The sequence below is a fragment of the Lepeophtheirus salmonis genome, chromosome 5 (assembly GCF_016086655.4).
Source record: "Lepeophtheirus salmonis chromosome 5, UVic_Lsal_1.4, whole genome shotgun sequence".
Lineage (NCBI taxonomy): Eukaryota > Metazoa > Arthropoda > Copepoda > Siphonostomatoida > Caligidae > Lepeophtheirus > Lepeophtheirus salmonis.
Window position 1 is genome coordinate 47,077,643 of NC_052135.2, and position 20,995 is coordinate 47,098,637.

At 27.5% G+C, this 20,995-nt stretch overlaps 1 protein-coding gene across 1 annotated transcript in view; it reads right to left on the reverse strand.

Annotated features, from left to right (window-relative positions):
* Positions 1-4,442: 4,442 nt before the first annotated feature.
* Positions 4,443-20,995, reverse strand: part of LOC121117121 (protein turtle) — a 233,129-nt gene continuing 216,576 nt past the window's right edge. Inside the window, exons 9-14 of the mRNA XM_071888736.1 lie at positions 11,279-11,484; positions 10,645-10,833; positions 9,406-9,868; positions 9,233-9,345; positions 6,836-7,416; positions 4,443-6,545 (exon numbers count right to left, since the gene is read on the reverse strand). Coding sequence (XP_071744837.1) covers positions 7,081-7,416; positions 9,233-9,345; positions 9,406-9,868; positions 10,645-10,833; positions 11,279-11,484 — 1,307 coding nt within the window. The 3' untranslated portion in view covers positions 4,443-6,545; positions 6,836-7,080. The remainder of the gene's footprint in view (positions 6,546-6,835; positions 7,417-9,232; positions 9,346-9,405; positions 9,869-10,644; positions 10,834-11,278; positions 11,485-20,995) is intronic.

Consider the following 20,995-nt stretch of genomic DNA (forward strand, 5'->3'; position numbering starts at 1 on the left):
TCAAAAGATACGAATCTTTATCCACAAAGAGTTTATTTCGATTTGTAAGCTCATGTTATAGTCGACATAGTATATTCAAAACATAGCGGATTCCTTTAAAATATTTTTAATAAGCCTTTTTACTGGGCAAATTATGTACTGTTGGACACATCACATAGATTTTACGTTCATATGCTTTATATCGACATCGCGCGTTATATTTGAGATTAAAAAAAAATCCTTAACAAATATAGGATGTTAGTAATATTTTCATTGAAACATCCAATTAAGATGTTATTAATGCATTTAAAAAGTTAGTCTGAAACGCCCTAAATTAATAAATTCGGAAAAGTTTCAAATTATAATTTTGGACATTATGAAATACGATTTTTTTAAAGAAATATATATACTCGTGCAAAAAGCTGTTTTGAATATTTCTCTCTGATGTGAATAAAATTTGAAATACAACTTACCTGCTATTGCAGCCAGGGGAATCCCTGATTTTTTGACAATCCTTGAGATGAAAGAGCTCATAGTATTTTACGGGAACGAAGAGAGGGAGGGACACCCACACGGTACATAATTACAGAAATAAATTAAACAGAGAAACCTCACTCCTAAGTCTTCATCCTCAATCATATTAATGAAAGGGAATATTATATTATGTTTACTTCCAACTCCGTCTCTGGAAGGAATATAACAAATCCAGTTCAGCAAAAAAAAAGTAATTTATTTCATAGATACATCTAATATTTGGTTGATAGTTAAATAGCTCTCTGGATTCTAACTCTGGGCAAGTATCGTATCCGATGCACTTTAACTCATCACCTTGGGAAATTATCCTTTTTCCAAAGATATGCTATAATTATCTGGTCTGATTGGCTCCTATCGTCAACTCCAGATACATAAACCCTCATTTCCAATACAATCCAATATTTGCTTGGGATTCTTCCATAACAAAATTTTATATTATCGTGATAAAATATTGGATCATATATTAACTTCAATAATTCAGAGCTATAACTTGTATTACAATTAGCAATCTTTATGTTCAAACCTTTTTGGTACATTATTTAGTTTCATTCGTTAATATTAATTTATATCACAATATTATACATCTTTGCTTTACCATTCTACAAATTTAATAGTTATCCTCTTTGTTGAGAATAGGGTACATTCATTAAGTTGTTCCAACTCACCTTTCATTCGGGATGACACATTAATAAGCAAGGCCGTCTATAACTTAGACTTAATTGGAATAAGTGATTTGCGCCTAGATAGCTCATCATATTTTTAGAACATTAAACGCTTGGCTCCTCTAGTATTTAGAAATCAACAACTTACAATTTAACACTCCGTAATAGTTAAATTCAATTTCTCATTGATTCTATGTTTTAATATTTCATTTATATTGTGTTATTTATAGTTTTGTTAATCAATTAGTTTAACATTATAATATACAATTTATAAATGAATTAATTTTAGTTCTTGATTCATTAATTATTTCGAATATATTTCCTTAATTAGAATTAATTAAACCATTGGGAGAGGTGGAACATAATATTCCCTAAAGGATCTCCTCCTATCTTTTCATATTTTTCCTCAATAAAAGGTGTTCATCCGAAGGACTGCGGAGAGTTAAAGATTCAACTCCACATATTGACATTGCTTTTAGTTAAATTTTCAGACTTGATGTTATTCGTATGAGCACTTGTTATGAGATTCAAAACTATTAGTAATGCTTGAAAATGAAATGTTGCTAATTTTCTTTTTAAATATTCCTTTAATAGGTAAGATGGAGTTGCACTGAGTTTGTTAGAAGTAAACATTATAGTATTACATTCACTCCACCTAACCTCAGAAAGTTTTGGGGAAATAAAGTGTATTTCTTTCTTTAGGAATAACCTGGGCGCAAACGTACACCCATTAAGTTCAGGAGAATAACTTCTCCCGAGCGCATTGTCCAATGTTGCTAATTTCCCAAGGTAATGAGTTGAAGCAGCTTGGACTCGGAGACTCTACACGACACTTAGCTAGAGTTAGAATCCAAAGATAAATTTAACCGTCAATCAAATATTAGAGTTATCAATGGAATAAATATTTTGCCGAACTGGATCCGTTATATTCCTTCCAGAGACGGAATTGGAAGCACGGATAATACCTGTATTATTTATATGACGGCGTGAAGAGTGAGAATGGCATTTCCAAATCATCAGCGTCTTCTATTTTTTATGCCATTATTAGAAGAGATCGATTGTACTCAAAATAGCTGTTGTTTAGATGTGAAAATTTATTATATGCAATAAAGGATGCCCCAACAGTTGGAAAGAATTTATCAACTGTTACTAATTAATTTCCAATCTGTATTGCTTTTGTTTTTAGCAAAGAAAAGGCATTGATAAATATGTTATAGAGATTGCTACATGTTTTATTAATTTAAATAACAATCTAATTAGTGTTAAAAACTTGGCAACAATCACATTTAAGTGAACGCCTTATGGAAGGTTTCTGGTAGGCTACAAAAAAGGATAAGCAGGGTATATAAAGTCCGAGTTTTGCATACTAGACAAAATCAAAATCTTAGAGGAATAAGATTTTTTTCAAGGAACTGATCTAGACTGATCCTTTTACTAGGGTTGATACAAGTCTCCCAAAATATTTTTGAAAATCTCAATTCTACTTTAATTCGAATAATAACCAAAGCTCTAAACATTCAAGTATTGATGATTAGTCAAAAATTCTAGTATTGACACACCAGAAGGACATTAAAAACGATTGCAGACGCTCTTTCATTAGTAAAAGAAGAGTCGATAAATAAAAAAGGAGAAATTGCAATAACTCAATACAACTAGAAAATTGATATATTTTTCTTAATTCAACTCGACGCATATTTCAAAAACACGAATCCAATACTATTTGAAAGCTAATAAAGTTGTATCGTATAAATTTCTGGACAGAATTGCAAATCTAGTACATATATACATTTACATTAATTAAATAGGTAATCATTACAGTTTGTAGAGGATTGCTCACAGAAAATTGCATGCTGCAGAAAATTGCTCGTAATTACATAAATTTTAATGATTCATCTACTGATCTGTCCCATCTACATATCCGTCGAAAGTTTTCCTATCGGTAAGTGGTGTATAACAGTTTATTAGAAGCAGTTTATGATACTCAAAGAAACAATCGGCGGTGGTGTTTAACGGGCAACGAGCTATGAGGGTATTCTGTACTACCTATGAGCCTTGTGTATATCTAATTTGAAAATTATATTGTCGCCCATCTGCAAATGAGAAAACAATCAACAAATCCTTAGATGGGGCAGTCATATTTGTAGACGTAAGAGATCAATAGATGAGTCACTCTACAGGTTAGGGATTTTAAAACCGGAACAAGTTTAGACCTTAATAACTTGGCAACCCTGAGATTTATGTTCATGAAGTGTGTTCATCAGATTTAGCTGATAAAACAGTATCCGAAAAGTACGAAATTCTTGAGATATTCTACAAATACGGACTCTGTGCAGCCATTATTGTGTGTCTCCGTGCCGGGCGCAACCGAAGAAGATTATTGAGTTCATGAAGGTACCCAAATCAACGGTTTACGATGCTACCAAGGCTATCATGGAGTCTGATTGTTAGGAAACACCTACAGGAAGACTCATCTCGTTCAGAATGACTTAGGAAAAAAAATACACTCCAAAGAAGCAAAATGGGAATGAAATTATGACCATATAACTCCCTATATATAAATCACTTGAACAATTATGTGTGAGGCGTCTTGGAGAGTGATAGAGTTCAATAAATATGCACATAACACTTCCATTCTCGATGCAGTCCCAAAATGAACAAAGAGTTCCTGATCAAGGCAAGATTGGAGGCTGTGATTGAAGCTGAAGGTAGCTGGCTTCATTGATTGACATTACTATGAGCCATTACATGTAATGCTAAAGATTTGTTAATTGCTGAATTATTTGGGGAAATAAGTTTTGATATACATTATCCTTAAATTTTCTGGATTCAAAATTCCCACTCTTTTTATAAATTATAATTGCGGCAATTTTGGTGAATAACAAATTTCCTGAAGGCTATTTTCTACCTACAGGAAAAAATCAAAGTATAGTAAGTATTTATTCTAAGATGTTATTGCACACTAATATTAAAACTCATTACCACACATAAATTATTAGAATTTTTATTCGTTCAATAGTATTAATTTATGGAATAATCATAATTAAGATTATATTTAAATAATAAGGAGAATAAAATACATACAAGTTAGTAATAAAGAAGGTTTCGGAAAAAAAAAATATATCAAAAATTATGTTTGTGAAATTTCATTTTTTTTTTCTTTGAAATTATTGTACAAAAACACAAGACAAAGCGAAAATATATATGTATAAAGATTATTTTAAAACACAACATTTTATGAAGAAAATGAAAAAAAAAAAATGATTTATCTTTTTTGTTATTTGATTATAAGTAATTTAATATTTAAATTGAGATACATTTTCAAATATTTTTCTATTTAATCAATATTAAATATTGTGTGTTTTTATTCATGTATTTAAGTCGTAAAAGAATGATCACAGATAGAGTTTTCACAATTTTGTATATGTACATAATATTTAATTTATTTACAATTGGACTTTATATAACATTGTTTTTGTTGTTGTTTTTTTGCCATTAGATTATAATAATTACATCATTAGTCAACATTGTTTTGCTTTTATATTGAAATGATTTACCCCTGGTTGTTTATACCACAAAACACCTAAAAATTATCTTTGTAACTCGATTTTTTATTTTTTTCTACTGAGTTACTTTTTCACAACATGTACCTGATATAGTATTACTTTTTCCTAAGTGAACTCTAAATAAAAATCAATTACATAATATAGTTTGTAGTACATACTTTTAGATTCATAAAACATTTTTATTATCTATGTATCTTTTTCTGAAATAGAAAAATGCCTCGTTAGTACCAAAAATAAGCTATTATTATTTAAAAATCTAATAAATTACTCATTCTTGATTAAAATGATGAAAATCATAGTTTGGCATAAATTGATATTCAACTCATAATAATAATTAAAAAAAAATACATTATCAAAATTAACACTTTAAAAGTTATTTATGATTTTTGTCATCTAAATTTTTTGTTTGACTTATAAGGCTATCTAAGTTTATTGATATTATACACAATGTTGCTCTTTGTAGGTCACAAAAACAGACACTTTGAGTTATAAATGTAATTTTATTGTTTTTCGAGGTAAAATCATCAAGTTGAAAGTATATTGACTGGTGTAATTTGACAGAATACAATTTTAGTAAGGAATAAAAATAAATTCGTACAATTCCATAATAAAAACTCAATTTATATAAGTCTTAATTTTTTTAACATATAAAAAATGAGTTATAAATTGTTGATTAATACATAAGACAAAATATAAGGATATTACAAAGTTTAAAAAGGTTTCACTGAATGAATTAGACCCAAGTATGATAAAGGATTGTTTATATAATATTTGGCAAAGTTTAAGTAGTTGTAACATGAAGTAAATATGATTTTAGTTTAGAAAAAAGAAAAAAAAATATGGTGTTGAAATATTATATGCAAAAGAAAAAAATGTGTAATTTTTTGTACTAAGGATCAAAGTTATAATTAAAAGTATGGAAAAAATATTTTCAACTTTTCAATATATATTACTCAAAATAAAGCTAAAATTGAAGTTTGTTATTGGATGTTTAATATATGTGTATATTTGCATATATGTCTAACTCAGTGACTATATTAGTTTTGCATTTAAAAAAAAATATGATTGCCAATCAAAGGGTAGTTTATATATGTTAGGAACAAGCATAAAATAAGTTTTTTCTTGTATTACCTTCCCCCCTTCTAATGTTAAATGTTCTGCAAATATATATTTTTCAATTAGTATTCTTTAGTTTTTTATAAATACTTTTTTGGATTAACTTTAGGCCCTGATAGTTAGGCTTATGTATTATGAAAATATCCATAAATATCAATTAAGAAAATGTAGTCACATTTAATTACAAATTGAGAACTATGTAGTGTTGAAAATTAGCAAGTAAGGTGCTCAAAATAAAGCATAGACTCTTATTAGTTATATTCCAATAATATTTTCTATTTTAACAATCATTTTGGTTTTTTATGTTGTCAAAAAGATAGAGAAACTATATTGGTAAAATAAATTTTTCTTACTTTTTATTAATGTTTGTTCTTCACATATATAAATATATCATTAATACAAAATTCAGATCATTTATCTAAAAAAAAAATGATAAATATAACTTTATCTTCGTAAACATTCATTTAAATTTAAGACCCAGTTCCTTGTATACTATTAAATATTTTTATAAATACTGTGATTATGTGAGAAAAATCAAATATACTTTCACTTTTTTATGAAAATATCTGCGTGGTTCAACTCTTTAAGAAAATCACATTCAATTATTTTTGTTTTTAGATCCAGAGTCCTAGTCCTTCACCGTCATTTGGCCAAATTCTTTCATTCATTCTTGGATTGTAAAATCCAGTTTCTAAAAAAGAAATAAATTATAAAAGGTGATATCTTTATAGTATATTTTTTAATTTGCCTTATTACAAAAAGGTCTTGTAATTTTTAAAGTGATAAATTGTTGTTGATAACTTTTTAAAGATAGATTGATACATGTGCATTTCTAAAAATTAGTATTTGATATCATCATAAAAATGTATATATTTATAGAGACATGGATACTAATATACATAGTCAACTAACTATGTTGTTAGGTAATAAAATTTATTAAACTCATGCATTCTTATAAAATGAAATAATTTAAATTCTTACCTACTACGAAGATCAAAACTTTTTCTGTGAATTTACAGGGAATTAATACGACTTTGCATAGTTTTTTGGGTCTTGATCAACGTATAATACAAAAAAAAAATTTTTTTTTCAAATATGGCACGTGTTTTGTATTATAACTCTATGAAGAAGGGTGAATGATCTGTGACGAACATGCAAATATGTATTGAGGAGCTCTTAGGAAGGATTCAAAACTTAGTTTTTAATAAGATCAAATATGGTTTTATTTAGACAGAGCTCTCACGGGCGGAGCTATCTAGGACAACAACAGGTTTGTGAAGGACAACACGTTTAGGAGAGAGCAAAGAGGAGCTGGATGAGGAAGATCCTGACCCACCGTTTGTTGGTGCCGGTGTAGAAGCAGAGTTGAAACCTTCATCTCCGGAGCTGTTTCGGCCACTTTTTAAGCAACCGGAGGATGAGGCAGATGAAGAGTCTGTTGATGTGTTAAGGCAGACACCTCCACCATTTAAATTCGCATAAACAGGCATTGACTGCTTCTTCATTGGAGTATAACCTTTTCCTCTCGGTAATGAGAGTTCTGCATAGGTGACTTCTTGGCTCTATAAAGTAAAGAAATAAAGAGAAAAACAATAAAGAAATATTTTTATGGATTAATGACCTTCTCTACTCTATGTATATACAAGCAGAAAATAGATATGCATGTAGGTAATTTTAGGGGATAAAGCGTAGGCGAAATATAATGCAAAAATACTTTATGGTATTATTGAGAATATGGGTTATCAATGTTAATGCATATTATTTACTCGTAATGATAGAAATAACTGAAAATAAGTTCGGCGATATCACGTCGATTTGTTTCAATAACTAACGTGAGTGAGTCTAAAACTATTTTTTTAATACATATGCATTCTAAAATCAATTTGTAAATTTATTTATAAAACATAATGTTGAAGCCTAAAGGTCATCCTAATCATATAAATCAAAATGTAATACGTCAACTCAAAAGCCATCTTGACAAAAAAAATATTTCCAAATATTTGATTACATAATTAAATTTGCAGGAGGGCTTGAAATATTTCCACGAATATAACCTATAGTTTGAAGCCTATTTTATCCATAAGACATTATTTACTCCGATAGAACCTCTGAAATATTTACTCCGATAGAACCTCTGAAATAAAATGGTTATAATAATACTACTAACACTCGGTTTTTTTGGTGCTGATGGGCTGCATATTTCATTTACGTCATAATATATTCAAATTTATACATAAAATACTCTTTTTTGTATAAATATGACCAAACAAAGATTTATTTGATTAAGTATTTTCATGTTTGAAAATGATTATGTAGCAATTAAGACGTTTAACATTTACAAAAGCTACTAAAAAATCTCAAGAGTTTTAATTAGCAATATGAATATGTAAGATTTTCATGGTACATTAAATACGTATGTATGTCAAAATATATTTACCCTCTATGTACCAAGAGTTATATATATTTTAATGATAATCTTGGGTGGGTAGAAAAGGAAGTTTTTAAATTTTTTTAATCGAATGTTATTATTCCTTTACGTCACGAGTTCATTATTATTTAATGTAATGATTTTTATTTTCATAGTGAGGGGAATAATTGAGCAATTATATGCTATTAACACTTATTTTTCCCCTTAATCTATCCATTATTATTAATATTAGTTTTTCTTTGTAGAAAAACTACTTTTCATAAGAAAACGCCTTATTTTATATGCGTAAAAGTTCGTTACAGCATTCCAGACGTATAACCCAATGATGAAATAAAATATTCTGTAATCTACATAAATATTTGTTAATATATACAACATAAAACTGCACATGGAGGGAGTACATTTATAAAAAGAAAATAAAGATCCTTCAACAATTGGAAAAAATGAGTAATTTTAACATTAAGTTAATAATTTCAAATTAAGTTTCAATCTAAAAATGTTAATTTAGCGTTGGTTTTTAATCAAACTGCAATTAATGTATTATTTGGGTCTAAAATTTGCAAGGATTAATGAATCAATCATTGTAAATATTTTATTTAATGAAGAAATAATACAACTTGCGAAGAAAAATTTCTTAATTAATCAAAAGCTCAATAATAGCAGTAAGTCAGTTGCTTTAGTAAAAAATCTATCATTTTCTAAGTATAAAATTGATAATCTCCAATTTTGACAAATTAAAAAAATAAAACTTTTTTATATTTTTAGGGTAAGTTATTTAGCAAAGTAATTGAATTTTTTTACCTTTGTTGTCAATATTTAAGGTCAAAAATGTGTTATGATTTTTTAAAGAAAGCAAAAAAATAAATCATTTTTATTCCTTTTTGACAGGTTGGTTTTATGTTGCGGTTTACCACTTATATAAATAACTATTTGATGAAATAAAAACTTACTAAACTAGGGATACATCGCAGCGTGTCATAATCTGTTTTTTGTTTTTGAAGTGTAGCAAATCGCGTTTTATCGCCGTAGACTCCAAAACCCCCGTCTTCCTCTATACCGCAATCTGTCGGAATAAATTAAGAAATTATATTACATTTAAGTAACCAATTTTTCAAAAACTCACCACCAATTCGTGGAGAAGAAGAGATCGGAATAATATCCGGATTTTTCTCATCCACTTCGATACAATCATCAATCCCCTTTTGAAGAGGTACATGCGTTTCCGTATAGCTAATTCTATTTCGAATCTTATCAGGTGATCTTCGACACGCACAAAAATATATTGAGATAAAGAGAAAAACAATGATAAGAGCCCCGCCAACTATCATAAGGCCCATGAGTATGGGACTGAAAACAAATTCTCGTGAGCGAAGATGTGGTGTTTGAATAACTCTTTTCTGAGCTTCTTTCATGGTGAATGCATGTAATATAATGGGATTAGAGGCTCCTTTGCTATTGGAAGAGGTGACAGAGAGTGCATAGGATGTCCCAGGTCGGAGGCCGTTGATATGAAATACGGGCTTGACATTTGTTGTATTTGCGACAATGAATGAGGTCTTTGTGTCCTTAACCATTATTGTAAAAGTCTGAAAGGATGTTTCATCAATTACTGTTACTATACGTATATACAATAACTATTAGAGGTTTGGAAAATGGTTATTATTAGAGTATCCATTAATCAATAATGAAGAAAAATAAAATACACATAAGGGGGTCTCATGAACCTATATTTTCGGTGTCCCAGTTATGGTTGTTGTAATTGGTAAATTGAGCCACAGAATGACAGCGATGATTTACAATCAACCAAATAGGTAAAAATTGATGTATCATTACATGTGGCGGCCCTGTCCCACGTTGTATTTACCTAATTGAAAACAGGTAGCTACAAAAATATACTTTAATTCTGTTCTCTATTATTTCCATCCGTCAAAAATTTTGATATTATGCTCTACAATTTATCTTTTTTAATGCCTTAATTTTATAATTACATCTCAAGTAGACCGACAACAAATTACAAAGCCCTAGGTTGTTGTTTTTTAATGTCAAATTACAACTTTCAATTAACCGAAAAACTCTACTACTTCACGTTTATGCAATAGAATATAATTGTATCAAGTAAATTATGTTATATAACATAAAGCATCTCCTTGGAATAATACAATGATTCTTAAAAGACATGACACATAAAGGGCAAGTAACTGTATCTAAAATATACATAGGGTTTATTTTCTCATTACTTGAATAGTGGAACACCCGCAATTTAACGAGACACATTTTTTAACAACCAAAGCATGACTTGATAATTAAAAATATGACCCAGAAGCAAAATATATACTAAAGTTTGTTTGTAAATTAACATTACCTGAGTTAATCCTCCATCAAAACCTTCATGGCACGTTAATTGTAGTGAAAAATAGGTTTGATTTTGTACTGAACAGTTTTTTGCTGGATCTGGTTTTCCAGCTGGAATCAAATGAAAAACACACGGCTCCTCTTGTTTTCCAATATAATTTTTACCCCAGCACATGAGTGAACCATAATCCAATTCAGTCTATAGAAATGTGATAAAAAGGTTATTATTGTCGAAGTATCATTATAAAGAAATAATTAAGTATATAGTTGTAGACAATTATATATAGTTGTAAATTCAAAGCATTTCATAGTGTGTGAAATTGATTGTAGTTGGCACTCTAAGCTATGTTTTTATTTTACAAAGATGTAAATTTCTTAAAATTTTGAGAAAAGTACATCTAGTCATAAAATCTCTGGACGTATGAATGACTAATAGAAAAATAACAATTATACTTAAGTCAGTCGGACTCATAGTAGATTTGATTCAGTCATAGTTGCTTTTAGTTAATCTAAGAAAACGTCATAGCAGCTAAGCTTCTCTCTTCTCCAGGGCATTCTACAAATCATCTGGGTTAACAGTACTTTTTTTTATACATAATTTAAATGCTTATAATTTACAACACTATGTATATATTTTACAATACCTGTGGTGTATGTATAGCCAGAGATCGTGAGCCATGAACATCAATGCGATTTTGTTGTAGATCAATTCTCTCTGAGGAAGTGTTAAAAACCCAATCAAAGGTCATATCTGCAGAAGGATTGGCAATAACATCGCAAGATATACGGATTTGTTCATGCTTTGCAACACCATAGACTTGTACTTGATTAGGTTTGCAGAAAGGCTTATCTATGTAAAAGAACAATAAAAAGACAAATTAAAATGCATGTACTTAAGTATATGGTATTTAGATTAAAATACTTCGAGATTACATAGGTATAAATAAATTGGCTTGCGTATCACATGTTTTAAAATGCAGAAGTGAGGTAAAATTAACCAAACATGACATCAACTGGTTATTTTTTGTAAAATGTAATGAATAAAATTATAAAACGCTTCCATGATACCTACAGTGCAACAATTATTTTTCATGATTAAGACTTTAGATACAATACGAGTAATATATATAGGTATCCATAATCAAATAGCAAACATTATTTTTTTTTTGGTGAAAACAAATTCCCTTTCAAAGAAAATTGTGAATTATCATTAATATATTGATCAATACAGGGATCGAAACGTCTTTCGATCTACCCTTAATTTGGAAAAAATAAAAATAAAAAATGGTGTAGTAAAAATAAATCCATTATTTCTAATGGATTTATATATTCTTTAATAATAACTTTTTTAATTAATTTTCATTATCTTGACCTTCTAAACAAAGCTTACAAGACGGTTGGAAACGAAGATTTCGGTTATTTTATCCACATATTCGACAATTGGCTTTCCAGGGTGTGCTGCATCCTTTACATCAAAATTACCGGAACAAATCGACAAAAAAAAAAACAAAAACGTGCTGGGATTTTATAGTATTAAGACCATAAACAATAATCCCAAGCGTTTTCGTCTTTATTGAAGCGAAACTGTAAGATATGGTGTATTTTCTCTTTACTGGTGTCCATCTTTGACGCGCATTCAAATAATACTGAGTCAAACGATCTAAAAAACTGTCTTAATTTTTTTTACTACCAAATCTTATTTCTCTAACGCCATCTAGTATAAATGGATTGGAATTTTACAACGCGAGATATCCATAACAAAAACCATGTATTGAAAAAATAATTTCTTTAACAACAACTATTATATATCTGGTCTGACATTCACATGTTTTAAACGTGTCACTGCACTTAAAATCTATATAAAGTTTTCAAATTTAGAATTATTATAAAGAGGAATCGTGGGTTAAAAGTCTTATAAAATGTATTGTTTCAGTGAGAGAAAAATATTTACCAGAAAACCGGATCGTTTATTATGTTCTGTAGAATAAAAACTATATAATATGATATTGTATTCACTTAATGAGCTTGACTAATAAATATGCACATAGCTAAATAGAAACATGAGGAGATAGAGAGAGAGTAGAAAGGAATTATACATTAGGGGTAGGGGTCAATCCCTTCTACTTCTTCTCTTATTAATTTAAGAACATCAAAACTATTCTTTAACGACGATTATTTTAGTATAATTTATTTAAAAGAAATATTATGAACATCTATTTTTATCATAGAAATATTTTTTAAGCATCATATCCAATTTCTAAATGAATTGTTCAGTTTGAATGGAAATGCAATCTTAGCTGTGAATGTTCCGTTTTCATTATTTTATCTTTACGTATATGTATGTTCATATAATAGTTGATTGATTTCCAAAAATAAATAGTATTTGTTGATATATCAGTCATTTTTTTCAAAGAAAAAAAACAAGAACGATTAACTCTCCATATACTAAAAATTGTCCCATGACCTCATTTCGCTGTTAAAATAACAAGAGAATTAATATGTTTGGAAATTTGATACAAGCTCACTATTTCATGCATACAATTTATTTTATTGTTATTTTTTATATAAGTATTGACACTTTTACATACACTCGTGTACTTACAACAAAAGTGGAACGTAATAACGTTCTTTGTAGAATATTTTTGGCATTGCTATTAAATGACATGTCCATTCGAATATACATTCTGATATTGTATTTACATATTGTGTATGTGGTACTACTGACCTGTGGAAAAAGTATGAAAGAGAGAACAAATTCTTTCTATTTACATGGGTCGTCTGAATAAGTACAAAAACACAATAAAACACAAGGAATGTCAGAATAATTTTTTAATCATATATGCATACAAATAAATATATCTCAGACATATTTCAATCAGTTATAAGCTTTGGTTTTAAATTTGTGGATGATTTAGAGTACCAAAAATATTGACTAAAGTTTTAAACCTTCATTTGGTTTCTCAAGCTTAATTTACACCCAATATGGTATTTAAAATAAAAAAATTCTATTAATAATTCTTTGATTGTGTCGAGGAATTTTTACTTATCTAACTGTAAATTAATATGCCAGAATAGTTTGAAGATATAAATTGGCAATGACTTGTCAATACCATACAATTTTAATCAAAAGTCAATTTTCAAGGACATATTGTAATGATGGGTTTCTCATTTATTATTTTTAGACTGATAATTAAAATTTGAAATTCAGTAAAAAATTAATTTAATTAAAATTTTTCTAAAAAATATTCCTTGTTTTAAAATTTTTGTCATAAACAATTTTATTTTGTTTATAGTGGCATAATTTATTTCGAAGAATTCTAGTACTTTCATAGTAACAATTTTGGCTGCAATTAAAATATTTATCAATATTATCATCGATTTAAAAGGGAAAATAAATTCCTTCACGAAAAAGATTTTTCTTTAAAATAATAATAAAATGATCTCTCTTTGAATTCAATACAGGAATTTAATCGATGAAAAACATTATTGAATTATTTTTTTTATACATAGAGCAATCCACTTTCAAAAAAGGAATTATGAATTTTAACCTTTGAATTTTATTAATCAGGATTTGCACGTATATAGATAGTTTATTAACCCCAAAGACTGAACATCCTTGTTTATATTGTGTATATTAAATTTTTTCTCTTTTTTCTAGGAAAGTTCTTAATTTATTTAATTTCTTTGAGTATTTTAATTTTGTGATATGAAACTTTATTAGTTTCTGAGTTATGAAACAAATGTGTAAAAAAAGAAAGAAGAAAATATTGTGGTAAACCTGAGAATTTGAAGAATGTTTGGAACAGAAAGACTTAGCTTTCAGAACGTTTTATTAGATTAGCTACATGTAGCTCTAATAGGATGGAAGTAAACACAAAGTCTACTATATAAATCTCTAATAAATCCTCAGTTTTACTCTCTGTCATTCCTGAGTACACGCATTTAGCACATAGATAAAAAAAGTAACGCACTCGTTTTAGAGTATACTTTTATAAATCGATCCCAGTAACATATGATGGATCATTCCCCGAACAAGTTCTGTTCGATAGTAATTCATGTTAGTTCTATCCTTTACAGGCTTCAATATTTAATATTCTTGTCTGCAAATATTGTTTTAGAGAATATTATTTTATAAACTTTACATTATATATTTGTACAAAAGTATTCGATTTTTCTATTGATACTTATAGTATCATATGTAACAAGTATTATGAGCAAAAACAAGTTTTATAACAGTAAATTCTTTATTTTAATGTTGTTATGCTTTATTGGGGTGGATAAATACCCCAAGGAAGTACTTGTTTTAAAGGGAAGTAACACAAGGGTATAAATAAAAATACGATAATATACAAAAATATTTTGTAAGTTTCTATTTCAGATGTAAATAAGTTGTATTATATTTATTTGTTTTGAAGATTTTTTTTCCAGGTATTTTTTATTTATTCTTCAAGTTCCTCTTTGAACATAAATTTGACGATCATCGACGCATGAAATAAGATTTTTTTGTTTTTCATATCCCTACGTAACATGTTTTTCAGTTTACATACTTTTTTAACTGATAATTCATATTTACTTTTGATCATAAAATGAGAACTCAAAGTATATAAAAGTATTTCCTTCACTACCTAACATTAATGTTCTAAATATTAAAATAGTAAACCAAAAGAAATAAAAAAAGTTAAGGAAAAAAGCCTTGAAGAAGTCGAATCTGCACTTCCATCGATGAGGAATGTAAAAAAAATAATACTGCTGTATATGTTCATATGAGGTCTGTTGACAAAAAATGCAATCATAATCTCCCCTCCCCCCTCTAAATGTTACTGAATCAGATGTAAGTCTGAGAGAAGAGAGACAAATCTATATTGAAAGTTTCAATTGAATATCAATTTGAGAAAAAAATTATTTTCTTGTAAAAACAAAAAAACAAAGATACAGTTAACTTTGTAAATATTTAGTATAGGGGTCTATTGAAACATCTTTCTACCAAGTGAAAGTCCATTCTGCCGTCTAATGGTCAAGTTTACAATTTTGTTTTTTGACTAAGCATGTTGTCTTTCATTTCTATTAATAAATTATCAAGATTAATCCTTTAAAAGCCTTACAAATTGCGCTTAAAGGGCATTTTGTCAAAATTAAAGAAAAGTGTAATGATAAATTATATTTAAAAAGTCATATTGGAGCTAAATAAAGTATCATAATTCAAATAAAAGAACATCTAAGAATGAAAGAGGAACAAACAATTATTTTGTGGTATCAATATAATTTTATATATAAAAGTATCCCAAGATAGCAACAGTCAGGCTATATTTAATATAACACTATACAACAAAATTCAAGTCTCAGAACGCCCACCGGCTAAAACCCGTATTTATTATTGATATTTAAGCCAAAGAATATTTTTTTAAATTTATTTGTAATGGGCTTGGTACTGTTAAGGCTTATTTAAAAATCACGTTTTAAGAGTACAATTTTGATTTAAAGCTGTGCTTAAAAATGAAATCCCGCTTTAAATAAAAATTAAAGTAAATAACAACTGATAAAAACATTCTAGTATTCGAACGATAATATATTTATAAAGTGAACAAAATAGGTCTAATCATCGAAAAATCAAGTAAAATGAAGGGTCTCATTAGGAAACAAACTTTTTCCAATTGCATTATATTATAACTAAAACTAAAGGATAAACCTTAGATTACAACTACAGAAGATTAGCTGTAAAAAAAGAAGTTTAGAAATTAAGTCGATTATTTGACTAATTCTAAGACGTTATGTATTTTTTGGAAATAACAAAGTTTAGAAAATATATAAAAATATGTCGTTTAGATTAAATATAGGTATCTATTCGATAAATACTACTTATATACATTAGATATTAAAACATATTTAAACGAGTTAATTTTTCTGCCTCTAAAATATTGATTATTTATTACAATTAATAAAATAATGATATTTGATTTTGATATTTTTTCACTTGTGTTAATTATGTGTTTTAGCCGGAGGGCAAAATGCTGTTGCATAGTAATATTGTATGTGTTGCGTAAATCAGGAAAGTGAAAATATTGGTCCATAAACTGAGACCGATAAATTGGTTAATTGGGTTCAAGTTTTGACAACGAGCCAATTTTGATCTACGGTTTAAGATGGAGATCTGGACCAAAAAATTTCGGTACCAATCGGTCTAGAAAAATTATCTTACGACTATATTGTAAAACAAATGTTTATGAAACCAAGCCTCAACATAAAAAGGTACCTATATAATATTCATAATATGTACCGATAAGGGCTGGTATGGTACAGGGTTGTACTTGGGTTCGGTGCGGTACATTTTACCTTCAGTGTGGTACGTATATATATATATAATCACATATTAAACATTTTGATATAATAAAATTTCGGTTTTTTTCTTTTCTTAATTTAATAGATTTAGATAGAGAGGTAAGATTTTAATCCATTATTTCCGTTATATATAAGAAATAATTTATTTATTTTAGTATTATAAAGTAACAAACTACGCACCTTTAAGAAGCTACTGCGGCTTGTACTGAACTGGTCAGTTTAGTTTACCGTCCCAGAACTAGTACATACTTCATTATCTATTAATGTTGTTATAAAGAAAATGTGTTATATTTTCTAATTATATTTCTAATTGAAATTCATTTCCAAATAATAAATTAAGCTTTAACAACATAAATATTAAATAAGAAAATATTTAACAACATAAATATTAAATAAGAAAATATTTAACAGCAAATTTAATTCAACATACTTTTAATAGAATCAAAAATATATATCAAGGTAATACTTTTATTTATTTATTATTAATAATTATTTAGAAAATAGTGAATAATTATATTTTATGTCTTTTACAATTTGGAAGCAAAAAATGAGATTAAGAATTTTAAATTAAAAATTTACAGAACTTGTAATTAAGATAATGCAAAAATATAAAATTTTATGTATAGTCAATATATTAAAGGTGTTTTTTTTTGCTTCTTTTGATGAAAATGACTTATTGATAAATATTATATGACACATTATAATGTTCAAATTAAAACTCTTATGTTTTTTCTAAATACATAATAAATATGTAATATTAATAGATCAAATTGAAATGATGGCATCATTTCGTGATTTTTTATTAAAATGACAGATGATATAATTAAATAATGTGTAATTACACATAAAAATTGTAACCTGTTCAATTTTTTCAAATCAGTTACAACTTATACAGAAATGGCAAGTTGTTCACGACATGTTGGTCCTCTTAAAAATGACAAGAAAACAACTTCAATTAAATAAATTAATATAACAATCAAACTCCTATATTTTGTCATTTCTAAGTTCATAATAGATAGGTTTTGCTTTTTGTAATAATACAAAAGTTAACTTATAAGAACATCTATAAGGAAAATAAGCTTCATCTCGGTCTTTTTTTTCAAAAAACTGATTGTGCATATATACTTTATAACTTATCTCTAACTATAATAACTTAAAGACCGGGGGGGAATATAAAAACAACCATTTCTTATTATCTGCGGTAATAGTAAAAAGAATACAACCAATCACGATTCTTATGTCTTTTTTAAGAGTCACCAACAATAAATTTTTGAGCCCCATATGGCAAGCATAGCTGCAGTTCAAAATCCACATTACTGGTATATTTATTTTCTATACAGCTTGTAAAACGAGTAAATTTCAAATATTAAATAGTTTTAAAATAAAGTTAAAATTTGAACAGGTCTAGCGCACACACATGATAGATGTAATAGCACATCTTTATTCAGTTATCTATATAGAAAGGATTTGCCTGTTTTTTACTTGTGGTAGGTTCCACTAATTACCCCCTCTCAAAATACCATGATATGTTACATTAATTTGACCTATTGATATAAATAATTGAATTAAGTTGTTTCTAAGAATTGGACATCAAAATAAAAGAGGATATTTCTTCATATTAGTCTGGTTATCTGCTTTCTGGTTCATACATAAGTGGAAAATCAATTATTACTGTTCAAACGATTATAATAGTTTTTTTGTCATAATAAACAAAGTTAATTCAAGGACTACTTTTTCTATATTTTTATTATATATTTATAATGAACCCAATGGGTTCACTATGATTTTTTCTTCATTTTATATTTTGTTAACTCCGTTTATTGTGCGGATGAGTTATCTGTCACATACATTCATTTGGTTTTTCATTGTTAGGGAGTCTTTCTCTACAACTAATACTACAGTTAGTATATTCCCATATAACAAAATATAGACTTCTTAGAAAAATAAGAGATAATAATTGTTCTTGTTTGACATACATAGAATAAAGGCGAAAATCCGTTTATATTAAAAATGAGTTATTGATAATAAGATACTTTAACATTTATAAAGGAATAATTATTTAAAAGTTTTACAAAACAATAAAAATATCATACATGTTAAATTTATAATATGAATTGAAAATGAATTTTTGATTTTCTTTGCAATTTTTTTTTCTATTCAAACACATGCTATTTTTTTCTGACATACTTCTCATAACTAGGCATGAATATTCATATATTGCACAGAAGATACATTAATGTAAATTATTCAAAATTTCAAAATAGAGAGTGCTTTACACTTGTATTTTTCAACAAATTATCGTCAATTTCTATCCACAAATTATTTTTATTTGGTTACCTTTCTAGGCGCAGCAAATTTAACTTAAAGTAGCCAAAACTTAATCGTCAGAAAAATAATACATAAATAAATTAGCTTAAGAGACCATATAGGGCCATTATAAGTCTTTCCAATCTAATAAATGTTCTAATATACATCAAAAATTATTAAGTATCTTAACTTATTTAATACATTTTAATAATATTTAAATAATAATTAGTTGCAAATTTTTTATTTTCTACATTTTTGTTCATTTTTAATTTTGTTGACGAACCATATATGTTGTAAAATAACCAAAGATAAATCTATGTGAGTATATAAAGTAAAAGTTGAATAACTCCTGTTTCTCAATATATCAGATCTAAGAGCCTTTCCATAAATTAAGTAATAACATATATTTACTTATCTCAACTTTTTTTGTATGATCGAATAAATAAATTTTCAATAGTTGACATATCAAATATTTTCTCCTTTTTTTAATCAAATCACTAGCCATTGAACATTGTCTTATTGTATTTAAATGAACACATGTCCTTTTGTGTTTATACAATTTAGAATTTCGACCCTTAAAAAAAGGGTTATGTATATCCTAAAATGATCTAAAGTGATAACGAATCGATCATAAATAATACGAAAATTTATACTGTATTGTTTTATTAGATTTCGACTTTAATAATATTATTATTTTAACTAATTAGGGTACTGAACATTCTTGGATTATTTAATTGGCATCAGCTCTTTTTATTTAGTTGTGAACAATTCCATAATACTGGAATAGTTTCCTGAAAACTTTATCTATTTATTTTGGACGCTTTTCCAGTCAATTTTTGGTTGATTGAGGTACACTTAAGCATAAACTTCAAGCCATAAAGGTTATTTTTATGTTTCTCAAAATAAAAACAATCAAAGGTGCGTCATCTCAATCCATGGACAAAACAAAGTAGACTTTTGAATCAAGAAGATTGTCAGCTGAGTCATCAGAAGCCAATAAATATTCTATACAGAACTTAGGGTCACTAAAACGACAATAGCCTTTAAACTAATGGTCGGAAGACTGTTAATCTTTGACACATAATCTTTGAAGGTTACTACTTACCAGAAATTATGTGAGTCCTTAAAAAATGTTTCCATAAATATGTCAGACCGAGGGTTTATTTAGTTAAATATATGGTAGTCTGGTTTCTTCCAGTCAAAGTTATCAGATTTCTACTTTATATACACGAGTATATTTCAATTATAATCCAGGACCCACTATGACTTATGAAAAATATAGATGAACTGATAAATCTCTTCATTTCCCCCTTTTATATTAGATAAAAATTTTATGTACTTCAATAACATTTAAAATAACTATATATGTGTTTTATATGAATGAAAGTGCTGACCTAGATGTCGAGTCTCTTTTTTTTCCTATCTAATATGTATTTACTATTGTACAAAGTATTGAAAAAACTTTTTGTTTTTACGAATAAGTTTTTATCTACATACATAAGAAATAGTTTTGAAATATTTCAAGAAAAAATAACCATCCTAATATTTGATATGTTGGAAAAATAGAAAAAGAGTATTATGTAAATATAATTTGTTAATCTAATATGTATATCGGCAAGTTTGAAAATTGAAAAAAAATTGTGAAAAGTTTGTTAATGGTTACCCAGTTTTTGTTTTTCCCCAGCTTATAACAAATCAACGATTTGTTAAGTTTCTTT